The 23789-nt window shown below is 34.2% G+C and overlaps 1 protein-coding gene across 7 annotated transcripts in view; it reads right to left on the bottom strand.

The window, feature by feature from the left end:
• Positions 1–23789, bottom strand: part of Ih (hyperpolarization activated cyclic nucleotide gated potassium channel Ih) — a 738958-nt gene that overhangs the window by 671280 nt on the left and 43889 nt on the right. For all 7 annotated transcript variants that reach the window (XM_089639037.1, XM_089639041.1, XM_089639039.1 and 4 more), the window contains exon 2: positions 7365–8660. In XM_089639037.1, the coding sequence (XP_089495163.1) occupies positions 7365–7429 (65 nt within the window). In that variant the 5' untranslated portion in view covers positions 7430–8660. The remainder of the gene's footprint in view (positions 1–7364; positions 8661–23789) is intronic.

Raw genomic sequence — 23789 nt, 5'->3', positions numbered from 1 at the left:
ATAACACTAAACGTACAGTTTATACAAAGTGATGAAAAAATAACAGTAAAGATAAAAAATGAAGCACTTTGTGCCTAGAAATGAGAATTTCTGAGTAGACATTTAAACAAGGTACAATAAGAAGGCAACGGAAAGTACCTGGCTATTCAGATTTGGTTTCCAAACAAGTCTAAGATACTTCAAGCTACGTGTTGGTCTTTCCCCAACGACAATACTTCAAGTATCTACAACTCTCAAAAGTTTCGCAAATTTAATATATATAATTTATATTAATTCTCTAAAATATAACAAATTAATCAAATTAAATTTACAACCCGTTACCTCCGGATTCGTAGCGAACGATAGTATCCACTCAACTGCAGAAGCCGTCAATGTTGTTAAGCTGAAGGAAGTGAAGCAAGATGGGGAAGATGGGAAAGATAGGAAAGTTAGGGAAGATGGGGAAGATGGGAAAGATATGAAAGTTGGGGAATATGGGTGAGATGGGAAAGATAGGAAAGTTGGGGGAGATGGGAAAGATAGGAAAGTTGGGGAAGAAGGGAAAGATAGGAAAGTTTTGGAAGATGAGGAAGATGGGAATGATAGGAGAGTTGGGGATGGGGAAGATGGGAAAGATAGGAAGATGGGGAAGATGGGAAAGTTAGGAAATTTGGGGAAGATGGGGAAGATATGAAAGTTAGAGAAGATGGGAAAGTACTAAAATTTCACAGGTTTTTTGGAAAAAATGAGTCTTTAAAAATTATAAAACATTAAGGCTTCGTTGTTTTGCAGAAATTCAACTTGGTGACAAGGTCATCAAATAGTCACCTAGCGCCATTTTGTTTTTTAGTTCGAAAGTTTCCGTTAAATGTCAATTCTAGGTCCATTTTAGATTTGGAACAAATTTTGATCAGCTAGATTAGATCAAATTAGATTTGGATCAAATTTGGATAGTTATCATGTTAATACATTTTGATAGAATACTGAGAAGCAATCGGCATTTAATGGGGACCTTAAGAATCAAAAATATCAAAAAAACAAAACGGCGCCATTATTTGATGATAATGTTTTATCTGATTTTTTGCGAAACATTTAAGCCTAAATATAATAATATATTAATTCAAAATTTTCAAAAATGGGAATGCTTATATTCATCCACTTAGCTGAAGTTTCATTACGATGGGAATAAAAGAGTCCGTGAAGGTTGTCCCATCTCACTGATAACAATCTTCGCGTGCCTGGAGATGGTTTATTTGTAAATAAAAATCATAAAAACGCTACACCGCTTTGAGGAGTGAGAGGTTTAAAAGGGAAAGCGTGATAAGCGGGGATTTAGGTTGGATTAATAGGAGATATTACACGAGAGGGGAGCCGGGAAGCGTAGAGGAAGGAGGAAGTGTACAGGAACAGGGGAGGTGCTGTAAGGGATGGTGAGGAGGGTACCCCCTCACTGGAAGGCTATTCACGAAGGTTCTACTTCTTGTGCCACATGCTGTAGGCCTCGCTGAGATATTACGGTCGCTCATTTTAATATACTTTCAAGATAGCAAGTGGAGTTGTTGTTATCGAAAAAACGTTGTTAAAAAAGCCTTTTTTCCAATTCCGTAAAGTCAAAATACCCCTGAAATTGCAACTACGATTTATTTAACAGTCTCAAAGCTAATAATTTTAATGAAGACTTTTAAAAATATCAAGATTTGCTATATTTTTCCAAACAAATATCTATACAGAAACACCAAGCAGTAGTAATTGTAATTTGATGGATAGTTCACACCTCCTGGAATGTTGTAAGTTATTTGTACCAAACAACTGCTGTGGCACCACGATCTGCCTTGTATAACACATTAAGCAGCACACGGAGTAGGGTGCTGTTAAACAACATGTTTCTTGATATTTTCAGCATATACCTTGATATTTTCAACAAAACCTTGATATTTTAAACATAAACCGTGATATTTTCAACATAAACCTTGATATTTTCAACATTAATCGTGATATTTTCAGCATAAACCGTGATATTTTCGGCATATACCTTGATATTTTCAACAAAACCTTGATATTTTCCACAAAACCTTGATATTTTCAACATAAACCTTGATATTTTCAACATAACCTTAATATTTTCAACAAAACCTTGAAGGTTTCAAGAGACATGCAAAGTACTTATTTGATACTTTTTTTATGTATTAGGCTTAAGAACTAACCACTTATTATATTAACTTTTCGGAATGTATAAAAAACTAATTATTATATTTTTATTACTGTTCGTGTGTATAGTAAATCATTTAGAACACGTGTTTTTTTTAAGATAAACATTCGCGGATTAAGAACAACTTAACAAACTTTAAAAAAAACAGAGTCTTTTAGTATCATGCATTTTAAAACACAAAAATATATATTTTTTAATCTTCCTACTCAGGAACTGGAGTCCACAACTCTACCAACATTTATTTAAAATCATTAACTACTGTAACGTCATCCAATTTTAAAGAAATGCGTATATATATCCGCGTGTGTGTATATGATTGCCACCAAATGTTTGGTATAATGCAGCGTCGTCTAAATCGAGTCTTTCTGCCGAATTTCAACACGATCGGTTTAATTTCCGCATCCCATATTTGTATTCATTCATTTATTCATTCCCGAAAACAAAAATGAAATTAAAATAGAAGTTTTTTTAATGTTACAATCATCATTATAAGTAGAAAATGATTCTTGTATGTATAATGTGACGCCCGACAAATTTGGAAACATCCATCCGGAAACATCAAAGTCTTGAACAACACCCCGAAATAATGAGAAAAAAAATCCTTAAAAAATCTATTTATATAAACGTTTCTTCTTGATGTAAAATAAAACCCACAGTGTTTTAAATATTTTATAATTCACAAACCCGATGGGATCAAAATAATGTAAGGTTTATTCCAAAAAGCATAACACTTTATCACCGTAAAAAAGTTTTCTACTCGCCTGTACTTTTTTGGCAGCTTGTCATGCCGAACCCTCGTCGAAATGCAACAATATGGAAAATGTGACACACAGTAAAGAAACACTATTTCTAGACTGACTAAAGAATATCGGATCGTTTAGTACAGAAATCCCATCGTTAAGAGGATCGGCTGCGCGGCTTTTTTCACACAAAACTTAAATTTGTATTTGGGGCCAAAATACTTGACCAAAATAAATAATTATTTTCTTAATCAAAAAATATAGTACATATGTAGTACGGATATATACTGTTTTATTTTTTTTTTTTTTTAAGTAAGAAAATATAGACCATTAGAGAAATCATTTTTTTACGATTTTAGAGGCAAATTTAACAAATTTTTGTGACTTAATGATAATCATTAAAAAAATAATCTTTCCCAATCTACTTGAAAAATATAATGAAATATAAATTTAAATAATTATTCATTGCCTGAAATGCGTTTTTGATGTCAGAAATTCAAAATTTACATAACACAAATTTGTGTTTCAACGTAAATCAGTCTTTTAAAAGATGAATTTAAACCTATCAGAATAGTTTTTTTAAGTAATTTATATATTTTATTTTATATTATATTATATTTTTGTATTAAAAAAGGTAACATTATTTTATTAATAATTACCATTAAATCACAAATAATTTCCAAACTTGCCTCTAAAATTGATGAAAAATCGATTTCTTTAATTGCCCATATTATTTAATTTAAACGACAAATAAATAAAGTGGTACATATTTGTACTAGATGTTTGCTATTTTCTTTGATTAAAAAAATAATAATTCAGTTTATTTGAACATTTTGGCCTCAAATCTAAATTTAAACTTTGTATAAAAAGGGCTTCGCAACCGTTCCTCTTAAACGGTATCACATGGATGTGTTGTCATTTATGGTTAAACGTGAGACAATTTTTCTTCGCTTTCATAGAAAACATTTTTGCATGTTGTGAGAATAACATGCCGAATTTGAATATATACAAATAGCTTTTTTTCATATTAAACTCAACTGTTTCAAGAAACGAATACAAATACAATATTGGATACAATACAATATAAGAAACGAATAAAAATACCATATTGAATAGAATACAATACAAGAAAAGAATACAAATACAATATTGGATACAATACAAGAAACGAATTCAAATACAATTTTGGATTGATTCTTCAAAACAAAACTGTATTTGTATTCGTTTCTTGAAAGAATTCAGTGTTTATACTGACAAAACTATTTATTCATATTTAATTTACGTATGTTCGCCCGCCAACAAACAGTTATCCAAGCATAACATGCAAAAAGTGTTTTTTTTCTTCTGAAATATATTATTTAGCGCCATGAAAGCAATGCTTATAAATTGCGTTAACATTATATTGTCTAATAATATTTTTTTTATGCGAAACCGCACAAGAGTTGCAACTGTTCCCAAACATCTGGATCCAGTGAGACTATGGAATCCCCAATTGGGGTATGTTTTGAGGCTGAAGGTAGATGGAGGGGATGGAGATGGGGCAGAGGAAGGTGGAGAAGTATCTGGCTATTCAGATCTAATCACCGAAATACGGTTAAAGCCATTTCAAGCAACATTTCAATTCTGAATGGTGGTCTTAGACCAGGGCGATACTGAGAGTATTTTCCATTCTGGAACGTACCACAAATATACCTCATATTATTTTTGATGATAAAATTGCAAAAGAACACAAATCAAATAAATAAAGTTTACTTGCGCGCGCATGGATTTGAACCCGCGGCCTTTGGATTGCTAGTCGATTGCCTTGCCCTTCGACCACGGAATTCGTCAAAACCGACCTACTTTTATAATACCAAAAGACCGACAAACTCAACATGAGGAGAAAGCTCAACAAAGCTCTACACCAAAAATCAGCCAACAGACAAGTAAAAGTGGGTCAAAAAAATGAATGTAGAAAAAAAGTTGAAAACTTTTCGAAGCAAGCTGACGATATCCGCACCACTTTGCCGTTAGCTCAATCCAAAACACACAATAAGAAATATGAACTTCCTGAATCCGGGTAACAGTTGCGAAACATTCACGTCAGAAATACCTATTAATATTAGTATAAGACCCAACGAGGTCGAATTCGGCACATGTGTCTTAAACAATTTACTCGATAAAATTATCTTGCTCAATTAAACTGCCTAGCAAATACATTCGAAACAATTTAAGCAACCCAACCCTTCTGGTCGTAAATTGAACCGACACCGCATTAGATTCGACGTCAATTAGTGACTCAAGTCCTTATCAGATGTTTGGAAATAGCCCAGTTACCAAGGTGATATTATTTCGGTTAAGGTGAGGTAATATCCCCAACAACGAAGCGTTAAAAATCTATAACTGTGCCAAGAAAGGAGAACTTAATTAGGCGTTTCCTTGATTGTAACGCATTTAAAGTAGTTTTCGTAAAACGAACTGATTACGTAACGTAATCGATTTTAAAGGCAAAAATGTTTGCGTTTTGAAGACTTTTTTCGATGTTACCTTCATCATTAACATCATCGATATAATACGTATGTTCATATTGTTCATTTAATCGATGTTTTAACATAGAAATCATCATTAAAAATGTTGGTGTGAGATCAACCGAAATCATTGGAATAAGGACAAGGGTGCTTTTAAAAATCTGAGTGCAGTTCACGTGACTGCTTTTTTGACGCCAGAAAGGTTGCTGTAAAGCATGCAACTTTTTTAATGCAAGGTATTTTAAGAAACATTTTTTTTCCCTTTCCTAAAAACAGAGACCCATAAGTCTATCACAGTAGTATTTTTAACACTCATACGAGAAAAAATGTGAGGCGCAAATAACGCCGTTCTATTTGTATAGAATATTAAATTTAAAATCAGTACGATTCGCCTCTCCATGGCAAATAAGAATCCATAAAATCAAAAATAGTCAGAAAAGTGACGATACAATATATTTTTGATGTATAGGTGATGGTAAATGAAATACTCGTATTACCTTTAACATTACTAACTTTACACTTCCCATAATCAATCGGATTAAGTGAGAGTTCATAAAAATGCTGAAATAAAAGGAGATTAATTTGCCGTTCCCTGTTTAGCCTTAAATTATTGTAAAAAAAAATACATTTACGGAAATTTTAACCAATAATAAACGTACATATGGTACGCTTAATTAAATAATAATACTATTTTTTAAATGTTCACGTTTAGTTTAAAATCATCTATATCAGGGGACAAGTTACATGATGGAAGTATTTTTCCGAGCGGCATCACCAATGGTAGGTTAGTTCTGTATCTCGGAACAACATAATAACATATTTTTAAAATTATTATGTCTTGTAATTTCTGTAATTTTAAGTTTTGTATAAAAAAATAATGATATTGTTTTGATAGTGAATGTGCAAATGTGATTGCTGCAGACACAATAGTCTAGGAACATTTATATTTGTATGTAAATTTATTTTATACTTTACAAAAATGTACTTTAAATGTCCTGTTTATGTCTCAAATAAAAAAATTAAAATAAAAACAAAAGTCCTGTGTCTGCGTGCTATTGTGAAATTGTCAGAAATACTGATATGGCCATTCAGAAGGTTATGTATTATTATCAGCCAGGCTATTAATAACCAGTATACCAGACAGAAAGGCTGATGGATATCGAAAATAAGATGTATACATCTCAGAAACTTATTTTGTACTCAAATTTTGCCTCGTTGTTCTGACGAAAGAATCTTTAGTAGCATTTGTACTGAAATTAAGCGCGTGGCTTATGCGTTTGATGAATTTCAATACAAATTGCACTGATGCGCTCATGTCCGATTTCACAATAGGTTTAACAGTAGTTGAGTTTTTTTTTTTTTTTTTTTTTTTTTTGTTTGTTTTTGGGGTGTTATGCCGTGTTGCGCTAACTCCTTCTTTAGCCGACGTTTCGGAACACGGCATAACACCCCAAAAACAAACAACAAAAATGCTTTTGGCCGTGAGAATCTAAAAAGTAGTTGAGTTGTTTTAAATTTAAAAATAAGTAATTCCTTTTTTCTCTCGCAATAATAATCCATCCAGCTTTAAATAAGTAGTATTGATGAAATGTTGTGGAAGTTTTTTCCATGCTTCATGGGATTGGTTGCAAAAGGTATTTTGTTAATTTTTTTGAATGTCTTTTGAGTTTTATATTTTTGTTGGTAGTGAAGATTTCTTGTATGCCAGGGCAACTATAATGTTCACACAAATTTAAAAAGTCTCAATTAAGTCACCCCATTCTCTTCTTTCGTTTGGCATTCTTAATCTTAGTTCTTTGAGTCTATCTTCTTATTGCCGGTATTTCAAAGCCCTTGGTATTTTTGTAAATCGTCCTGTACTCTCTCTATTAGATCCTTAGCAAAATATTGAATCCATATTTTTAATAATAAAAAATGAATGGTACTCACGTTTTGTCATTCGGGTGGGGGTGTCCGGCGGACGACAGTCGCCTGTGCAGGCAGCGCAGCGACATGGCGTACCCCTAGCAACCGGGCGCGCCTCTTCGGCTGTGGGCGCGCCGGAGCGTGCGCCCGCCGAAGAACGCGCCCTCCTCGTTGCAGGACTGCGAGCGCTGCGGACCCAACATCGCCTTGGCCAGCTCTGACATCCTGCTTCGGTAGTGCGGAATCTTAGGACTGATCTTACTCGTCAAGTGTCAGGAGCTGAATCAGCTCTGACACGAGATCTTCAAACCTTTAACTTCTTCAGCGGCAGGTATTCCTGCTTTTATTTGTTAAAACTTTGACACGATAAACCGTGTACTTCTTCAGTGAAGCTTTTCCACTTCTTTGTCAAGAGTTGTGTCAAAAATCAAATCTGATACGAGATCTTCAAGTTTTTTCTTCTTCTTCTGTAACGTGTCTTTCTGCTTTTATGTGTGATATTCAATTGTTTGCTTCTATGTTAATTTATAGCAGCTCTTCTGTTTGATTTTGTATCGAAAGCTGTTTTTTTCTGTAGCAGATCTTCCAACTGTTATGTGGCAAAAGCTATTGTGAGCTTCTTGCTTCTTCTTAAGTGCAACTATTCAAAATCAGCAATTAGTTGTGATGTTAGATTAACGGCTATGTCTTCTAAAGCAGCGCAGCTCTGCTTCTTTAAGTTTTCACGTTCCAAAATTGTTTGTTCAAAGTCTGAATTCTTAATTATCTTCAGGTTCTGTAATCTTATTTGTGTTCTTGGTGTCAATTTTCTTCGAATTTGGTGTTTTCTGTCTCCTTTTAAATTTTATTGGAATCAATGAAGTTTGAAGACCCTTTTACACTATTATCACTTTTAAATTATCACTTTTTACTTTACTTCAAACCGAGCCTTGATGAATAATATGCGAAATGAAATCTCCTCTTCTTCTTCTGATAGTTGTGAGTCACTTTATTTTACTAAATGTTTTGCTTTCAGAGCAATTTTTCAATAGCACTAAATTGTTTTAAATGTCAGTTGAGTGATACGAATTAGATAAATTATTTTTAATATTGATGACAAAAAATTGACATGTTTACAACAATTATTAAGCTAGTATTATGTGTTAAGCTACTCCATACACGAAATGGAAAACGCAAGGAATAATAATTACAAGTATTACTAATGCCTTGGTAATTAGCTATTATTAAGAAGTTTCACTTATTTGATGAAGGGCACTGATTTTTGGTAAATTATTTATGCAAATTTAACGAATTTCAGCAACAGTCGTTGGCTCCAAGTATCTAGAAATAACAATAAAAAACAACAGTTAGTGAATACATCCATCATACATTGTGAAACATCGCGAAAGTTAAATCTATTTTGGTAATGAAACAATAATTATTTTTATTTATTTTTCGGAATAACTTTATTGAGTGAAACCTCAAATTGTAATATTTAAATATTGAAGACAATATTAGTGATTTCTAAACAAAAATCTGAAACAGAAAAATCAGAAAAGGAAACGGTCACATCTGGGACTCGAACCCATGTCCCATTAGCTCAGTTGGTAGAGCACTGTCCCGGAAAGACAAGGGTCCTGGGTTCGAGTCCCAGATGTGACCGTTTCCTTTTCTGATTTTTCTGTTTCAGATTTTCGTTTAGAAATCACTTATATTGTCTTCAATATTTTAATAATTATTTTATTCACTTGAATTAAGCCACGCTCCCTAATTGTGGCGAACAACAGATATAACATTTTTCCAAAAACCAATATCTTCAAAATGCTTCCCCAAGCCTACAGATTTTTTCATTATCATGGTATCAACCTTAAAAGATGGAAAATGACATACCCAACATTATTCCATCAATAGGCCAACTTTATAATTTTGTTGGAAACAGCATTATTCCGAGCAAGGGCTCAATTAATAAATATTCATGAATTTTTTGGGTATCATGGCTCTAATATACATTTAAACAAAATAAAATAAGTAATATTTCTCACAAATTTGTTGAAGGTCCCTAAAAAGTTGATGTTTGAGCAAATTATGATTTAAAATTGTGCTTTTTTCTATTTAACTAGTTTGGACTCTTCACAGATGTTATCTGTCACTTACTGTAAGTTTTATGTTAGGAAAGTTCAAATTACGTAACCTAAAAATGCTGATAGCACTGAATTAAAAAAATAACTTTTTTCTACTTGTAGTATCCATGGATAAAATAACAAGTTTCGTTGCTGGCACCTGTTATCTTTTATAAGGCTTGGTTGAATATTGAACATTTAAAAATATTCTGTTACAAAATAAGTCAATTGTAAACTAAAGGTATCCCAAAAAGCATCACGTAAAAGCAAGCATAATGTGCTATTTGTTTTTCCTGACTGAAGGTCAAATTTGACAACACGAGTCTATTTTCTTAATATTATAGTTTGTGCCTTCCACCCACCGTTTGATTCCTTTGTATTGTTTCCTAGCTTTTGTCATAATGCGTCAGAGCGACAATCGAAAAACAAGTGACTAACACTGGTTTTCCCCGAAAACGTAAACAAATTCAACTTTTCGGCTTTCGAGAATAAATCTCAGCTCAAGTGACAACAATTCCCGAGTCTATAACATAAATATGTCTTATTGTCTGACATTCTACTCAACATTTCAGAAGGTACTACGACGTATTGTCGTAGTCTCATTTGGCAGTTTGACGCATACCTGAAAATCCTTAGCCACACGAAGAAAAATGTGGGTAGCATTTTAAATACAAAATATTATATTTCATTTCATCTAAATGTTGAACAAAGTTTTGTATTGGCACATTCCGCATAGCATTCCCAACGATAAAATAATTTCTCTCACAAAGCGTATTTTGTTGTTGTTGTTATTTTCAGCAGTTGTTGTGTCAACAGCGCAAATAAAATTCGATCCTATCGTTGTTTTACTAGTTATTGCCATAAGACTTAAAGGTTATCAAAGATTTAATCTGAATTTTGTGAACGTAAACATATTCAAACAACAGAACCATCGAAAAACAACATCGATCAACAAAAAATATCGTAGAAGAATATCCTCATCCTCAGTAAAATAATCAAATTAAAATCAAACCCCCGATTGCAATGATAACGACGGAAGAACAAAAAACTCTCGCGAATCAACACGAACTCGTGAAGCTTCATTTATGCATTCCATTACTCAAAAAATTAAAAAAATATATACATGAAAATAACATGAAACTATTCAAACTACCCACAACTGCACATCAAATCACCATGAAACAAAAAAAAAAACCGGTTTAACCACGTTGGGCGCCATTGTAATGGCTAAAAATAGTGTGAATAAATGTAAGAATATCAGCCATAAAATAACCAAGGTGAATTTAAGTTAATAAATGTAAGAATAAGGAGGATGATTATCTTAAATAAAAGATTCATATTTAAGAAATATAATAGAAATATAATTGTGAAACAATATAGCAGGAGACTCAAGTGATTAATTTGAATATAAATAATCTCAGGGTGCGACTAACCTCGAAGAAGCGTTAGTAGGTCGGTCTTATTTTACGTAAAGACAATTAACATGGTGATTGAAAAGTTATACTAAATTGTAGGTAGTAAAATGAATTATAATTTTAAATATCATTACTATAAATATTAAGGGCGCCAGTTCCATATATAAACGATAGAACAAAATTTATAAATTATAGTAAACCAATATTGCAAACAGAAAGAGAAACTAAAGATTGAATATTTGAATTGAATATTGAAATGCATAATGATAAACTAAAACCTCCCGATTCCGTGTTGAACGCCATCCGCGAAGAGTCCTTTCTTCCCCGTACGTCTGATTGCTGGATCCGCCACCCGAATACTGAAGACGAAGCTCATCTCGTTCCGTCAGCCAACTCCGAACCTTGTCTCATAGTGTCGCCAGTTGTAGGACATCCACACCAAATGATAAAACTAAAACCTCCCGATTCCGTGTTGAACGCCATCCGCGAAGAGTCCTTTCTTCCCCGTACGTCTGGTTGCTGGATCCGCCACCCGAATACTGAAGACGAAGCTCATCTCGTTCCGTCAGCCAACTCCGAACCTTGTCTCATAGTGTCGCCAGTTGTAGGACATCCACACCAAATGATAAAACTAAAACCTCCCGATTCCGTGTTGAACGCTATCCGCGAAGAGTCCTTTCTTCCCCGTACGTCTGATTGCTGGATCCGCCACCCGAATACTGAAGACGAAGCTCATCTCGTTCCGTCAGCCAACTCCGAACCTTGTCTCATAGTGTCGCCAGTTGTAGGACATCCACACCAAATGATAAAACTAAAACCTCCCGATTCCGTGTTGAACGCCATCCGCGAAGAGTCCTTTCTTCCCCGTACGTCTGGTTGCTGGATCCGCCACCCGAATACTGAAGACGAAGCTCATCTCGTTCCATCAGCCAACTCCGAACCTTGTCTCATAGTGTCGCCAGTTGTAGGACATCCACACCAAATGATAAAACTAAAACCTCCCGATTCCGTGTTGAACGCTATCCGCGAAGAGTCCTTTCTTCTCCGTACGTCTGATTGCTGGATCCGCCACCCGAATACTGAAGACGAAGCTTATCTCGTTCCGTCAGCCAACTCCGAACCTTGTCTCATAGTGTCGCCAGTTGTAGGACATCCACACCAAATGATAAAACTAAAACCTCCCGATTCCGTGTTGAACGCCATCCACGAAGAATCCTTTCTTCCCCGTACGTATGATTGCTGGATCCGCCACCCGAATACTGAAGACGAAGCTCATCTCCTTCCGTCAGCCAACTCCGAACCTTGTCTCATAGTGTCGCCAGTTGTAGGACATCCACACCAAATGATAAAACTAAAACCTCCCGATTCCGTGTTGAACGCCATCCGCGAAGAGTCCTTTCTTCCCCGTACGTCTGGTTGCTGGATCCGCCACCCGAATACTGAAGACGAAGCTCATCTCGTTCCGTCAGCCAACTCCGAACCTTGTCTCATAGTGTCGCCAGTTGTAGGACATCCACACCAAATGATAAAACTAAAACCTCCCGATTCCGTGTTGAACGCCATCCGCGAAGAGTCCTTTCTTCCCCGTACGTCTGATTGCTGGATCCGCCACCCGAATACTGAAGACGAAGCTCATCCCGTTCCGTCAGCCAACTCCAAACCTTGTCTAATAGTGTCGCCAGTTGTAGGACATCCTCACCAAATAATAAAATTAACGGGTACTTAATTTATCCCGTTACACCCTGAGGCACATCTCTTTTGAAATAAGTGACTCCCGATGGCGACAACTGACTGGATAACCTCAGAATCCCACTTTGACCTCAACCATGTGAAGAAAAAAAGAAATGGGTGATCTGTGCCACAGATCATAATAATCCTAAAGCCGGTTGTTAGTACATATCTGGTTTTGCGCTGATGCTTACTGGTGGTATTCTGTGTATATCCTTTTATCCGATAAGTAACGTCATTATCTTGATTAATTCATCCCGTTTTTCTGCTGTCATTTGGAAATTTAAACGAATCCTTTGTTTCTTTTCTGCTTCTGTGAATCTATTGAAATATTATCACAGAGAATCCTTTGCTTGGTTTGATTTCGTTCGATCGATAAAAAACATTATCATTAATTTGAATTTAATTTCATTCGTCTTATCCGTGGTGGAGTTTTTCTTAGTTTACGACCTCGATATACATTTTTTTTCAATACTACCAATGATAAAATTGCTAAAAAAAAATCTTGCTAATCAAAAATTAGTTTTTAAACATTTATTGAGGGCTGTACTGATTAGGTAATTAAAGAAAATGGGAAACTAATAGTCATTCTGCGTAATGACAATAAACTAAATGATTGATATAATATATCAATAGTACCCCCAAACTTTTCGATGATATTCAATTCATTTTTGAACAGCGAGAAAAAAAAACATAAAAACTAATCAATCATTTTACTCATGACTATACACAGAATAACGTTTCACATCATTAAAGTATCCTCAATTTTAAATCTGTAAGAGACAAACAATACCGGGTTACGAACAATCTGAGAATACTTGATTTCGTCTAACTTCCATCATAATAATCGAAACATATTTATTGACATGATGGAAGACTAAACCAGTAGAGAGTTAAACCCGTGACGTTTGTGTGGAATCCTGACACATTTGTAAACACGGCTACTGACCGGTCAAATAATAATTAGCATTAAATCTGTTCATCTCAAGCAGCAATAACTCGCAAACAGTGGGTGATGGTTACAAAGCCATTTATGCTCACAATTTATAGGTCAAAGCATCGACCAACAAAGCAATCACTTTCATTTCCTAACATCTATAACATCTAGTACTAAAAGAACTAGAGATATCCAATTCGCTGTCGAAAATAAAACAACAGTAAGTTGTTCTGTTGTTCCATACACTTCAATTATTGTTTTGGAAGATTCCGAAGAAAATTGTTCAGTAAGATTTTTTTTTGAATAGCGGTGCAAATTGGCAAAGTCTTGTAATAACCACTCAACCCACTTACAGCCTTTCTTAAACTATCCGATTGATAAACAACCGTGTATGAAAAAAAATACTAATGGAAACGTAAAATATAAACTGCAATTACTATTCTATTCACAGAAAGATAAATATGCCATAGAGGGTTGTTTATCTGTTGCATAAACATGAAATGTCTCACTGAATTTCGGAATATTTCTAAGGCATTTTATACTTATTATTTTTGAAGATGTTATAAAAACAAATACCAATAAATAGTTATTTTTTTAAAATATATATTTTCTTGAGGATAACCAAAAAAATTCGACATTTTGGATTCACTGTTTGCGCAATATAAACGTTGATTTCTAGGATTTATATTTACCTACACGTGCGTAGGAAATTTAAGTTATCAAAAAACATTATTATTGTAGAATTAAATTCACGCGGTAGTCAATTTAAAGAAATATGACCGAAATAACCTCACTTTTTCAAGATAGGAAATTCAAGTTTCAATACCAAATCGAATATAAGCTTGTTAATGATTTTGTAACTGAAACACCATTTGACGGTTGGGAAGTGTTTTTTCATTAGTAAGGCTATAAAACTATTTTAGTGCCAACACAGTTTAATCGTCCTAACAATATAAAACTACGAGTAAAAAATTGAAGCTGCAATCGACATTGTCAAATATATTAATATTAGTTGTTTCCTATTGGACCTATTATTCAATTACCCTTATTTAGACTTTAAAATATTTTTTTTAAATAAATATGTATAATGACATTACAAAATAAATAAAAAAAATATTTCTACGATAATAATGAAGAGAACCGGCTCTTGACTTTGGTGTATACTTATAACTTTTAACCTAACCTAACAAATTAAAAACTTTCAGACATTTGAAACTGCAATCGACATTGTGATGTAGTTGAACAAATTTGTTTTTTTCCTATATATGTATATATGATATAATAACTCTTCCTTATAATCTATTTTAAATTTACCGTTGCATCGGATAATTAACACCTCTGCCATAGGTTACCCTAAGTGGTTTTTTTACGTTTATTTTACGTTTAGCAGGGGTGCCCGAGTTCATCGGGTGAGGTGTGTTCATCTCTTGGTGGCGGATGCGCGTGCCCACCAGTTGCGTGGGTGCCAATCGGGAGAGGCTGGTTTAGAGAAACCCTTTGAACTCTCCAACTGGTATCTCAACCTTTGCCTTAAACTGGTCTTCAACACACTGATCCAAAGATTCCTATTCACTCTTCATACCTTATTCTTCCCAAAACTTCATCTCCTTTCTTTCCTGAAAAATACCCTTCACAAAGCACCCCCAATGATGACATAGGCCCTGAGAGAAAAATATTTTACCCTGGGCCTCTTGTGAGGGGTTACCTCCTGTGAGGGGTTACTAAATAGCCCAAAATCTGACAAGTTACAAACTGGCAAAAAGTTGAAACTGCAAATGACGTTGTCATATAGCTGAACATTAGTTTTTTTTTTTTTTTTTTTGGTTAATAAACAATAATTATTTATAATTTATACGGCTATGGATTTACATGAGTTGTTGATAAATTTGAGGAGTCATTTCAATCTGCCAGTGGCGGGTTTCGGTAATTTGAACGCTGTATAATGCATGTGGGTACAGCCTCCCCGCGTTATTCTTTAATTAAAAGTTGACGTCAAATGATGTCCTATTCTTGGCACTATTAGACACGTCTATACTGTGTCTCGGACACCGTGGGTGGTTTACGGAGGGATACCACGGAGGCTACTAGTAAAAATATTTATTTTAATTAAAATGTTCATTGACTTGTAATTGGTTTGTAAGTAATATTTTTATTTATTTAAAATAAAAAACTACCCACAGATAACTTATTTCATAAACTTGAGATTAGTGGAGAACTATAAAGTGAGTGTTGATATAATGAACAGGTTCGATATTTAACATTTACTTCCAATTATTGTGTAGCAGTTTATTGATGATATATCAGTCATGTAGCTTTTTCGGATAAATTTATTATAATTTTAAATATATACTTAGGTTATCAACAAAAACACGCAAAAAAATACTGTTGGTAATAAAGTTCCAATTCCATTGACAAATAAATAGGTATGTTAAATAAACTTGGTCCAAGGTGCATCCCTTGTGGAACCCCACTCGTGGCATTAAAATGATATAATTGAATAAAATTAATTTTCGGCTGCAAGCTTTCCGTTTTTAAGATTACCCGCTACAATGGAATTAAGAGTTCACTGCGCATTTTAGATCCATGCTACAATTTTTTTTTTTCTTTATTCAGTTGGGGTGTATCATGTACTAGCTGTACCCCACTGCTGTGACTCGTTCCAGAACATTCAAAAGCATTTTTGAACTTTCCGGAACCTTCTAGACTCACCGACACTCTCCGTCTCACAGTTTGGAACATTATGGAACTTTCTTGAACTGTCTCCTTCCAGAACCTTCTAGAGCATTCGAGAACCTACATGAACTTTCTGGAACCGTCCAGACTCACTGACACAGTCGGCGGGTCCATTTTGAAATAATCTGAAATATTCGCGGCCTTCCTATAACAAAGTACATTTTTGAAACCCACTTCCACCCATACTCAGCCACCCCCACCAAACTCTCGTACTTTCTATGTGACACCGAGGGCTACCTACCACCACAACCACCGGTGGGTAGCAGTGGCTGGTTGTGAAGAAAATTAGGCGAGTAGAGAAACACGGGTTTCCTTTTATAATATATATATTAGATTATAATAGTAAAAGTTTGTTACAGCATAAGTTTTTATCAACGCACGAGGTACTTGACCATGCTATGACGGCCAGTATCCTCAATATCAGAAACCTATAAATGGAGGTATCCATCTTCGCTCCATGGTAGTGCCTAATGGGTGTTGTGACGTCACTGCGTCAGGCGCCATGTGTCCGATATTGCTCCTAGTCCTAACAACTACTAACTGATTAAAGAACTTCTTAGAAAACGTGTCATTTGTTACCTACGTAAGTCAGTGATATTCTTTTCTGGTACAGGAAATAATTCTATATCCCCCTATAAACCGTATTTAAAATAAAAAAGGTGTTAGTAAGATTTCGATATAACTGTTTCGTTTATTCTCTCAGTATGATATGTTATGCTAAAAACACAATTATTTGAGAGCGGTTCAGCAAATAAGCCTTGACGATTTTACAAAGTTTGACATAATAAACATATGTAAATAAAAAAAATACAGACGATCAATTACTAAGGCTTCTTTGTAATGTTTCTGCTAGCAATGAGTAATGTTGAAACATTTGTTTCCGTAGCTCTTAAATAATTATACACATTTTGTTTTAGTTTTCCGGGCACAGACGGTGTCGAAAATACTGTATTATCTGAAATTTACCTATGTTTAAATTTTTTTTTGAAACCCAACATGAACCATTATGCGAAGGCTAATTCTACGACTTGTACATTTGTATGATCAAAAGCACAAACAAGGCACCATCCCATTGCAAACTAACCATATAAAACAGTTGTATCTATTCCAAGCCACGCTGTACAAAATTCCAATCAAACCTTTCCTGTCGCAAACGTACAAATGAAGATGAAACTACAATTTTGTGTGTTGGCCTATAACTTACTGTGCGCACTGAGCTTGGAGGGTGAGAACTAGACGGAAGTTTATTCCATATACGTGTATATTATAGATGGGAGAACTGGAAAACATGGTTGGAGTTGTGTTCGGCATGAACTGAATGTGTTAACAAGTATCGATGATGAAATATAATGTATAATGACAAGCGTTGCTGTGGCTCATTCGGTCTGTGCAGATTGAGAAAAAATAGCGCGTGTTGCCGAATCAAACCTGCCGAGTGCTCGGCCGAGTCACTCGCTTTGTTACTCCATCGAGAAACTTATTGGAGAATACAGGTAATCACATGTAGAAAATACAGTGGGCGAGTCAGTTCGTTGAGATTAGTTAAAGTTTAAAGTGTGGTCATCATTGGTTTTGCCAAGTAGTAAAAATATGTTTTATAACCACAAACGTCAAAAACTAGCCGAGCAATCGGTAGGTATTTAAAAAAAATACTTTTTAACTTACTTTCCTTTCACAGGTGAGATCTATATAATATAGATATAAAAACACACGCGTATTCGAATGTTGTGTCAAAATGTAAAAGCAATTGGTGACGAACTTTCGGAGATTTAAGATTTAAAAACGACTTTCAAACGAAAGATGTAAAACAGAAAAGACAGAAAAATATTCAGTAGCATCTGGAAATAAATATTTCTAGATGCGACTTTGAGAGTGATTTTGAGAGTCTTCAATATTGTCTTAATATTTTTTTTATTTTTTTTATTAGGTACAATATTTTTTACAATTCAAGTTTTCCAGTAATGTAGGCCTCATTGGGTGGCTTGCCCGTGCTGAGGCCTTCATTTTATAATATGAAATATAATACTACATAATACATTTAATGAGAAAAATTATACATTTAAAATTAAAAATACATAATAATATATTTAAAATTAAAAAAAATAGTACATTGAAAATAATCTTGTGTGTTTGTGAGTGATGTGTGTTTATATTGGTTTTGTGTGTTACGTGAAGGTTTTATTTGTATTTTATGCTATGAAATTTTGGTAATATTGTCTTTTTTGTTCTTTAATCCATTTTGTAGTTTTGTGTGTGAATTTATTTTATTTTCCTCAATTTTAATTTCAAGTTTTAAACTGTTGAAAGCTTTTATTGCATGGTATTGGTAGTGTCTTTGTCCAAAGCTTGAATTTACTGTCGGAGTTTTTATGTTTTCTTTGTACGCTTGTCTAACTGGTCTGTTAGTGTTATTTTGTGTATGTTGAAATTTATTTTTTTGTCAAAATGTAGTTTAGTAGTGTTTTAACGTATAATTGGCGTATATCTAGTACGTCACAGCTGTTGAATATTTGGTCTGTATCAGTCAGTCTATGTTTTTTTAGTATTACCTTTAAGATCGTTTTCTGTGCGGTTTCTATGTAATTGATAGCCAGCCGAGTTTGTTGCTCCTCCCCAAGCAATATTTTCATATTCATATATATGATAAACCAACTAAGGCGAAGCTGAATGCCAAATCACTATTTTGATTAATCTTTATAACGAATTTTTGTGCATTATGAATAACAAAAAAAATATGCTTTAGATAAATTGAAGGTTTTCCTATCGTTTTGCTTGAGAAGAATACAAATAAAAACATAAATGACTCAATAAAAAATATAAATTTTTACAATATAAATGTATGAACGCATAAAGGGAACAACTTTTAAAAAATACAGTATTATAGCTAATATTATCTGTGACAGTTTCATGTGATTAATTTTTTTGCTTTTTTATAAAATTATTTTTATATGTACTCTCACACTCTCTCGGACAATCGTACATGAGTTTGTTTACCACAATGTAGACAAAAACAAAATGAACAACACAACATATAAACAGTGAGAATGATTCCTATATAAATATAATGTTTACGTCTGTCATATCGTAGAAGGCTGTCTTGGAACATTTATGAATCTTCTCATACAAATCCATCTGTTATATTGTATTATTCACAGGGCGTCCCCTACTTCTTCTACCTCTAACCTTCGCGTCATATATTCTCTTGGCACTCCTGTCTTTGTACATCTACTTCACATGTCAAAACCCTATAAGCTTTGTGACTCGGCCATGCATGATTTTACCACAAACGCGCCTCAAGGACCTCATTTCTCAGTATTTAGTCTTCTTTCATCCTTCTTCTTCCAGTTCCATGCCTCACTGCTGTACACCAAGGTTGGTATCAGCTCTCCATTGTGGACTGCTAGCCTTGCTTATTGGAACATCTTCTTATTTTTTTACAAGTAAAAATATATGTTTTTTTAAATTAATCCCCATAGTAGGATCTTTAATTTATGTTGAATTTCTATTTAATTTTTTGTTCAGCATTTCATTTAAACAGAGGAACAAGGATAATAGGGAGGACAAAGGGTAATATTTAACTAAAGAGCCGTGTTGAAGTTCAGCATTATTTGTTTATTCTATCATAAGTGAAGTTTGCACCCGCTGCGGTTAAGTGGTTTATGCTTGCTGGTTATTCCAAAGGCAAAAGATTTAAAGCACAGCTTTGGAATCTACCAGAGAAGAGAAAATTATTTATGATTTAGTATAAAGCAATCTAACTAGGAATAATAAATATATATCGTTTCAACGGGAAGCTAGCCCATTCTGCGGCTATGTACAAGAAAAATCTCTTGTTTAGGAAAGCTTTTTTACGTAAATATCTCACAAGAGTCCCAACTGCTCCCAACCATCTGGAGTCAGAGGGATTATGGCATTCCCAATTATGGAATTATTTGAGGTTGAAGGAAGTGTTGGATTAGTGCTTGGCTATTAAATAAAATTGGACCAAGGTGCGATCCTTGTGGAACCCCACTGAATTGGTGGCGGTAGTTGTTTGGCCATTCAGATCTGGTCACAAAATACGGCTAAAGCAAAAATAAATCGCCGAAAACAATCAATTTAATTTGTTGACAAATCATCTAATTTGTTCAAAAAACTGTTACTTTACTATTAAAATAACCATATACGCGACTGATTTCTATGTTATGTGATAAAATCACCAAAAAACCGGTATATTTCTATGATTTATCCAAAAAATCACCACAATAATGGAAAAAATCTGTGATTTATTTGATCTGCTAATCTCATAACAATCATGTTTAATTCCTTTGATTTCTCTAATAAAATCCCCGTTAACAATGCAATCAAATATGATTATTCTATTGGAAAAGGCTATTGGGCTAGGGTACACGGAGTTAGAGCGACCGAACTTTATGTTTCCGTTTCGGCCAATAAATCAGTTTCGGCTGCGATTTCGGTTACGGTCAAGAATTTTCGTGATGTGTCGAATCACGTTTTTACTTGGGAATGTGTGTACTGTGTAAATTACCGTGTAGTTAGTTCTAGAATAACTTCAATATTATTTTAAAATAAGCTTTTATTTGCTAGTTGAAACAGTTTGTTATCTTATTTTTTTATTAATTTTTCGCAAAGTTTGTCGTTTAAATAATAATTGGTTATTGTATTTTGATTTTCTAACATAAAAACTATTGAAGACTGGACTGGTTTGTTTACTGTAGTTAAAAGTTCTGTGATCTTTTGTACCTAAAGCTATCATTGAAAAACTGCTACTTAATTACGAACCAAAAAGCGCTAAAAGTAAAACATTTTACACAACCAATTGATGTATTTTATTTCATTTACCACAAATTTTATGAACTCTTACGTAAAACAATAAAACTTAAGTGTATTTAGTGTTTTTTTAAATAAATTTTGATATTCGTTTCGGCCAAAACTGATAAGCCGAAATTCGTTTCCGAAATCCATTTTGGCTGAAATTCTAATTTCGGTCTGCTGTCACTACACGGAATATTGAAAACTATTATTCTATACAAGACTATGAGGCTGTAGGGTAAGTACACGAATTACTATGGAATACTGAGAGAGCGAGACATTCTTTCTGAGTTGATGGTCTATGACATCTATAGGTTATGTCTATCGATCGGTGAAATTCTTGTAAACAAGGCTATTTGTCTCGGCTCTGAGGTATCCAACTACCTTGTGATTCGTGACTATGCCTGGTACCAGGGGTCGCCAACTTTTATGGACAAAATTACAAAGGCGTGCCAATATTACAGTTTTGAATTATATAAAATTATCACAACTACTTAAGCTAGTAAACAGCAGACCTCACGTAATATTAATTAATCCGATTCGACACCTCATAACGCTTATGCAAACTCTGGCGGAGTAAAAAGGTACAATCCAACACGGCTACCATCTTGACAGAATTAACCGGTAACGGAACACACACAATTTACAGATAGACGAAATGCAAATCATGTTAAAACAAGACTGTCTCACTCAATTACACCTACTAGAATTACAAAACGTCAAAAATCTGTATTTTATGACGAGACAATACCCTAAAATATAGCCAGAATCTTAACGACACAAGTGAAGCAGCCGTGCACACAAATATGCAATGCGCGGCTCTGTTGTACTGGACAGACCTGTGGTAGAATTTGCCCTATCAAATCTATAAAATAAAGTAGGAATCATAACGACGTAAGTAATGAAGTCATATAAAAACAATATTCGGCCCGCGGTCCAGCATAATGGACGGACCTACGGTCGACTTTGCCCTATCAGGAATATAAAATCGATCTTTCGAGGGGTTTATTTTAATTATTTCTGATGAACGTATTACTAAAAATCTTAAATGTTTCTTTAGGGATCCCTCCAGAAGTTACTAATTAGTAAGTAAATGGTCCAGAAAAATAAAATCTGGTGCTTACCGCTAGTTTAATAGTTATTTTATAAAATTTTCAAATCGTTTTACATTAAATATTTTAAGGTCGAATTTTTACCAATCTTAAATATAATTAACTTACATCCATAGGGATCCCTTATGTCGCCTTAATAGGTTTTAAAGTAATATATGAATACACAAAGTGTGTGCTAAATAGATAGATAAGGTTTATTAACATGAACATTTCCATATCAATAACATCTCACCGATTATATTAAGAAATGTTTAAAATAATTAACAGTGCTCGTGTGTCAAAGGTTTATTACCAACGACGTTTGTCTATCTGGCAATTTCTATCTGCACACATTATATTCACAAACAGCCCAATTCTCTAATTCATTATCAATATGATTGTTTTGTTTTATTAATCTTGTACATGAACAAATAAAATCATACTTAATTTGCGATGTTTTTATATGTTCATAAAATTATTAAGAACCGTCAATAAAATGTGTGTTGTCTTTATCATGTTCTCAAAAATTGTAATCAGTCTCAGTCTCAAATCAGTAATGTCTTCTAATCAGTCTATAATAAGTAGTGAGTAAGATTTTAATCCTTAAGGGACGCTTAGATGGTTTAGGTATATAGAACAGGAGAAGCTTTGACGTGAATGTGAATGGTAGAAGTCGGGGACACCCGAGGAAGACATGGAACGATTAAATGAACCAGATACTTGAGTCGGGCCATGTCAAGAGTCAGAATAACATAAGAGTATGTACGAGACGATATACGAATGAGAACGGGGCAGGAGTGTGTGCCAAGCCCGAGTTTTTTGGCGTTCCGTCCTCTCTGCCTCTGCGAGGAAACGGCTTGATGGTTAATTACTTAGATTGAAAAATATGTATATAATGAGGTGTCTTGCCTTCTATTAAGGTTCGAAATTAATTATTTTTGTCACTATATCAACTTGATATATTTATATTTTTCACAAAAAAATAATTTTTTGCTTTAAATCTGAGCTCGAAGAACGCTTTAATAAAATCTTAGTCAAGAGTCCCGACTGCTCCCAACCGTCTTGAACCAGTGAGACTATAGCATACCCGACTGGGGATGTTGTGAGGCTGAAGGTAGTGGAAAAGGGAAGAAGATGAGAAAGAGGAAAATGGAGAAGTTTCTGGCTATTCAGTACTGGTCATAAAATACCGGACCGATATCATATATTAATGTCAGGAGTGTTTAGAGAGTGATTTGAATAGTAGAATTTATTTAATACTTAACGCAATATCTCTTCACTGGAATGAGGCACTGGGTTGATTTAAAGTCGATGTAATGTAGTTTTTTAACAGTAACATTGTGATATACAGTAGTGGATGGTGGATGAAGTCAAAGACGCCCGAGAAAGACATTAGCAAATCGAAGCATTGCGGAGTCCCATAGTTTAAAATAAAACAATTACTTAATAAACACCACTTTACCACCACACACATGTCAAAGACATCTACAGAAACACCCAAATACTTCCTTTTAATACCATTCCCACTTTTGAAATAACGAAAACTATATTACAAGTAATTCAACACTCGGCACATTCCAACACTACACTCTATTACAATTACGACGTACACCAACACAACACAAGAAATCACA

Source organism: Hesperophylax consimilis, chromosome 13 (genome assembly GCF_061612785.1).
Source record: "Hesperophylax consimilis isolate HC1 chromosome 13, BYU_Hcon_1.0, whole genome shotgun sequence".
Lineage (NCBI taxonomy): Eukaryota > Metazoa > Arthropoda > Insecta > Trichoptera > Limnephilidae > Hesperophylax > Hesperophylax consimilis.
Note: the sequence above shows the minus strand (reverse complement) of the source record. Positions and strands in the feature narration are given on the sequence as shown.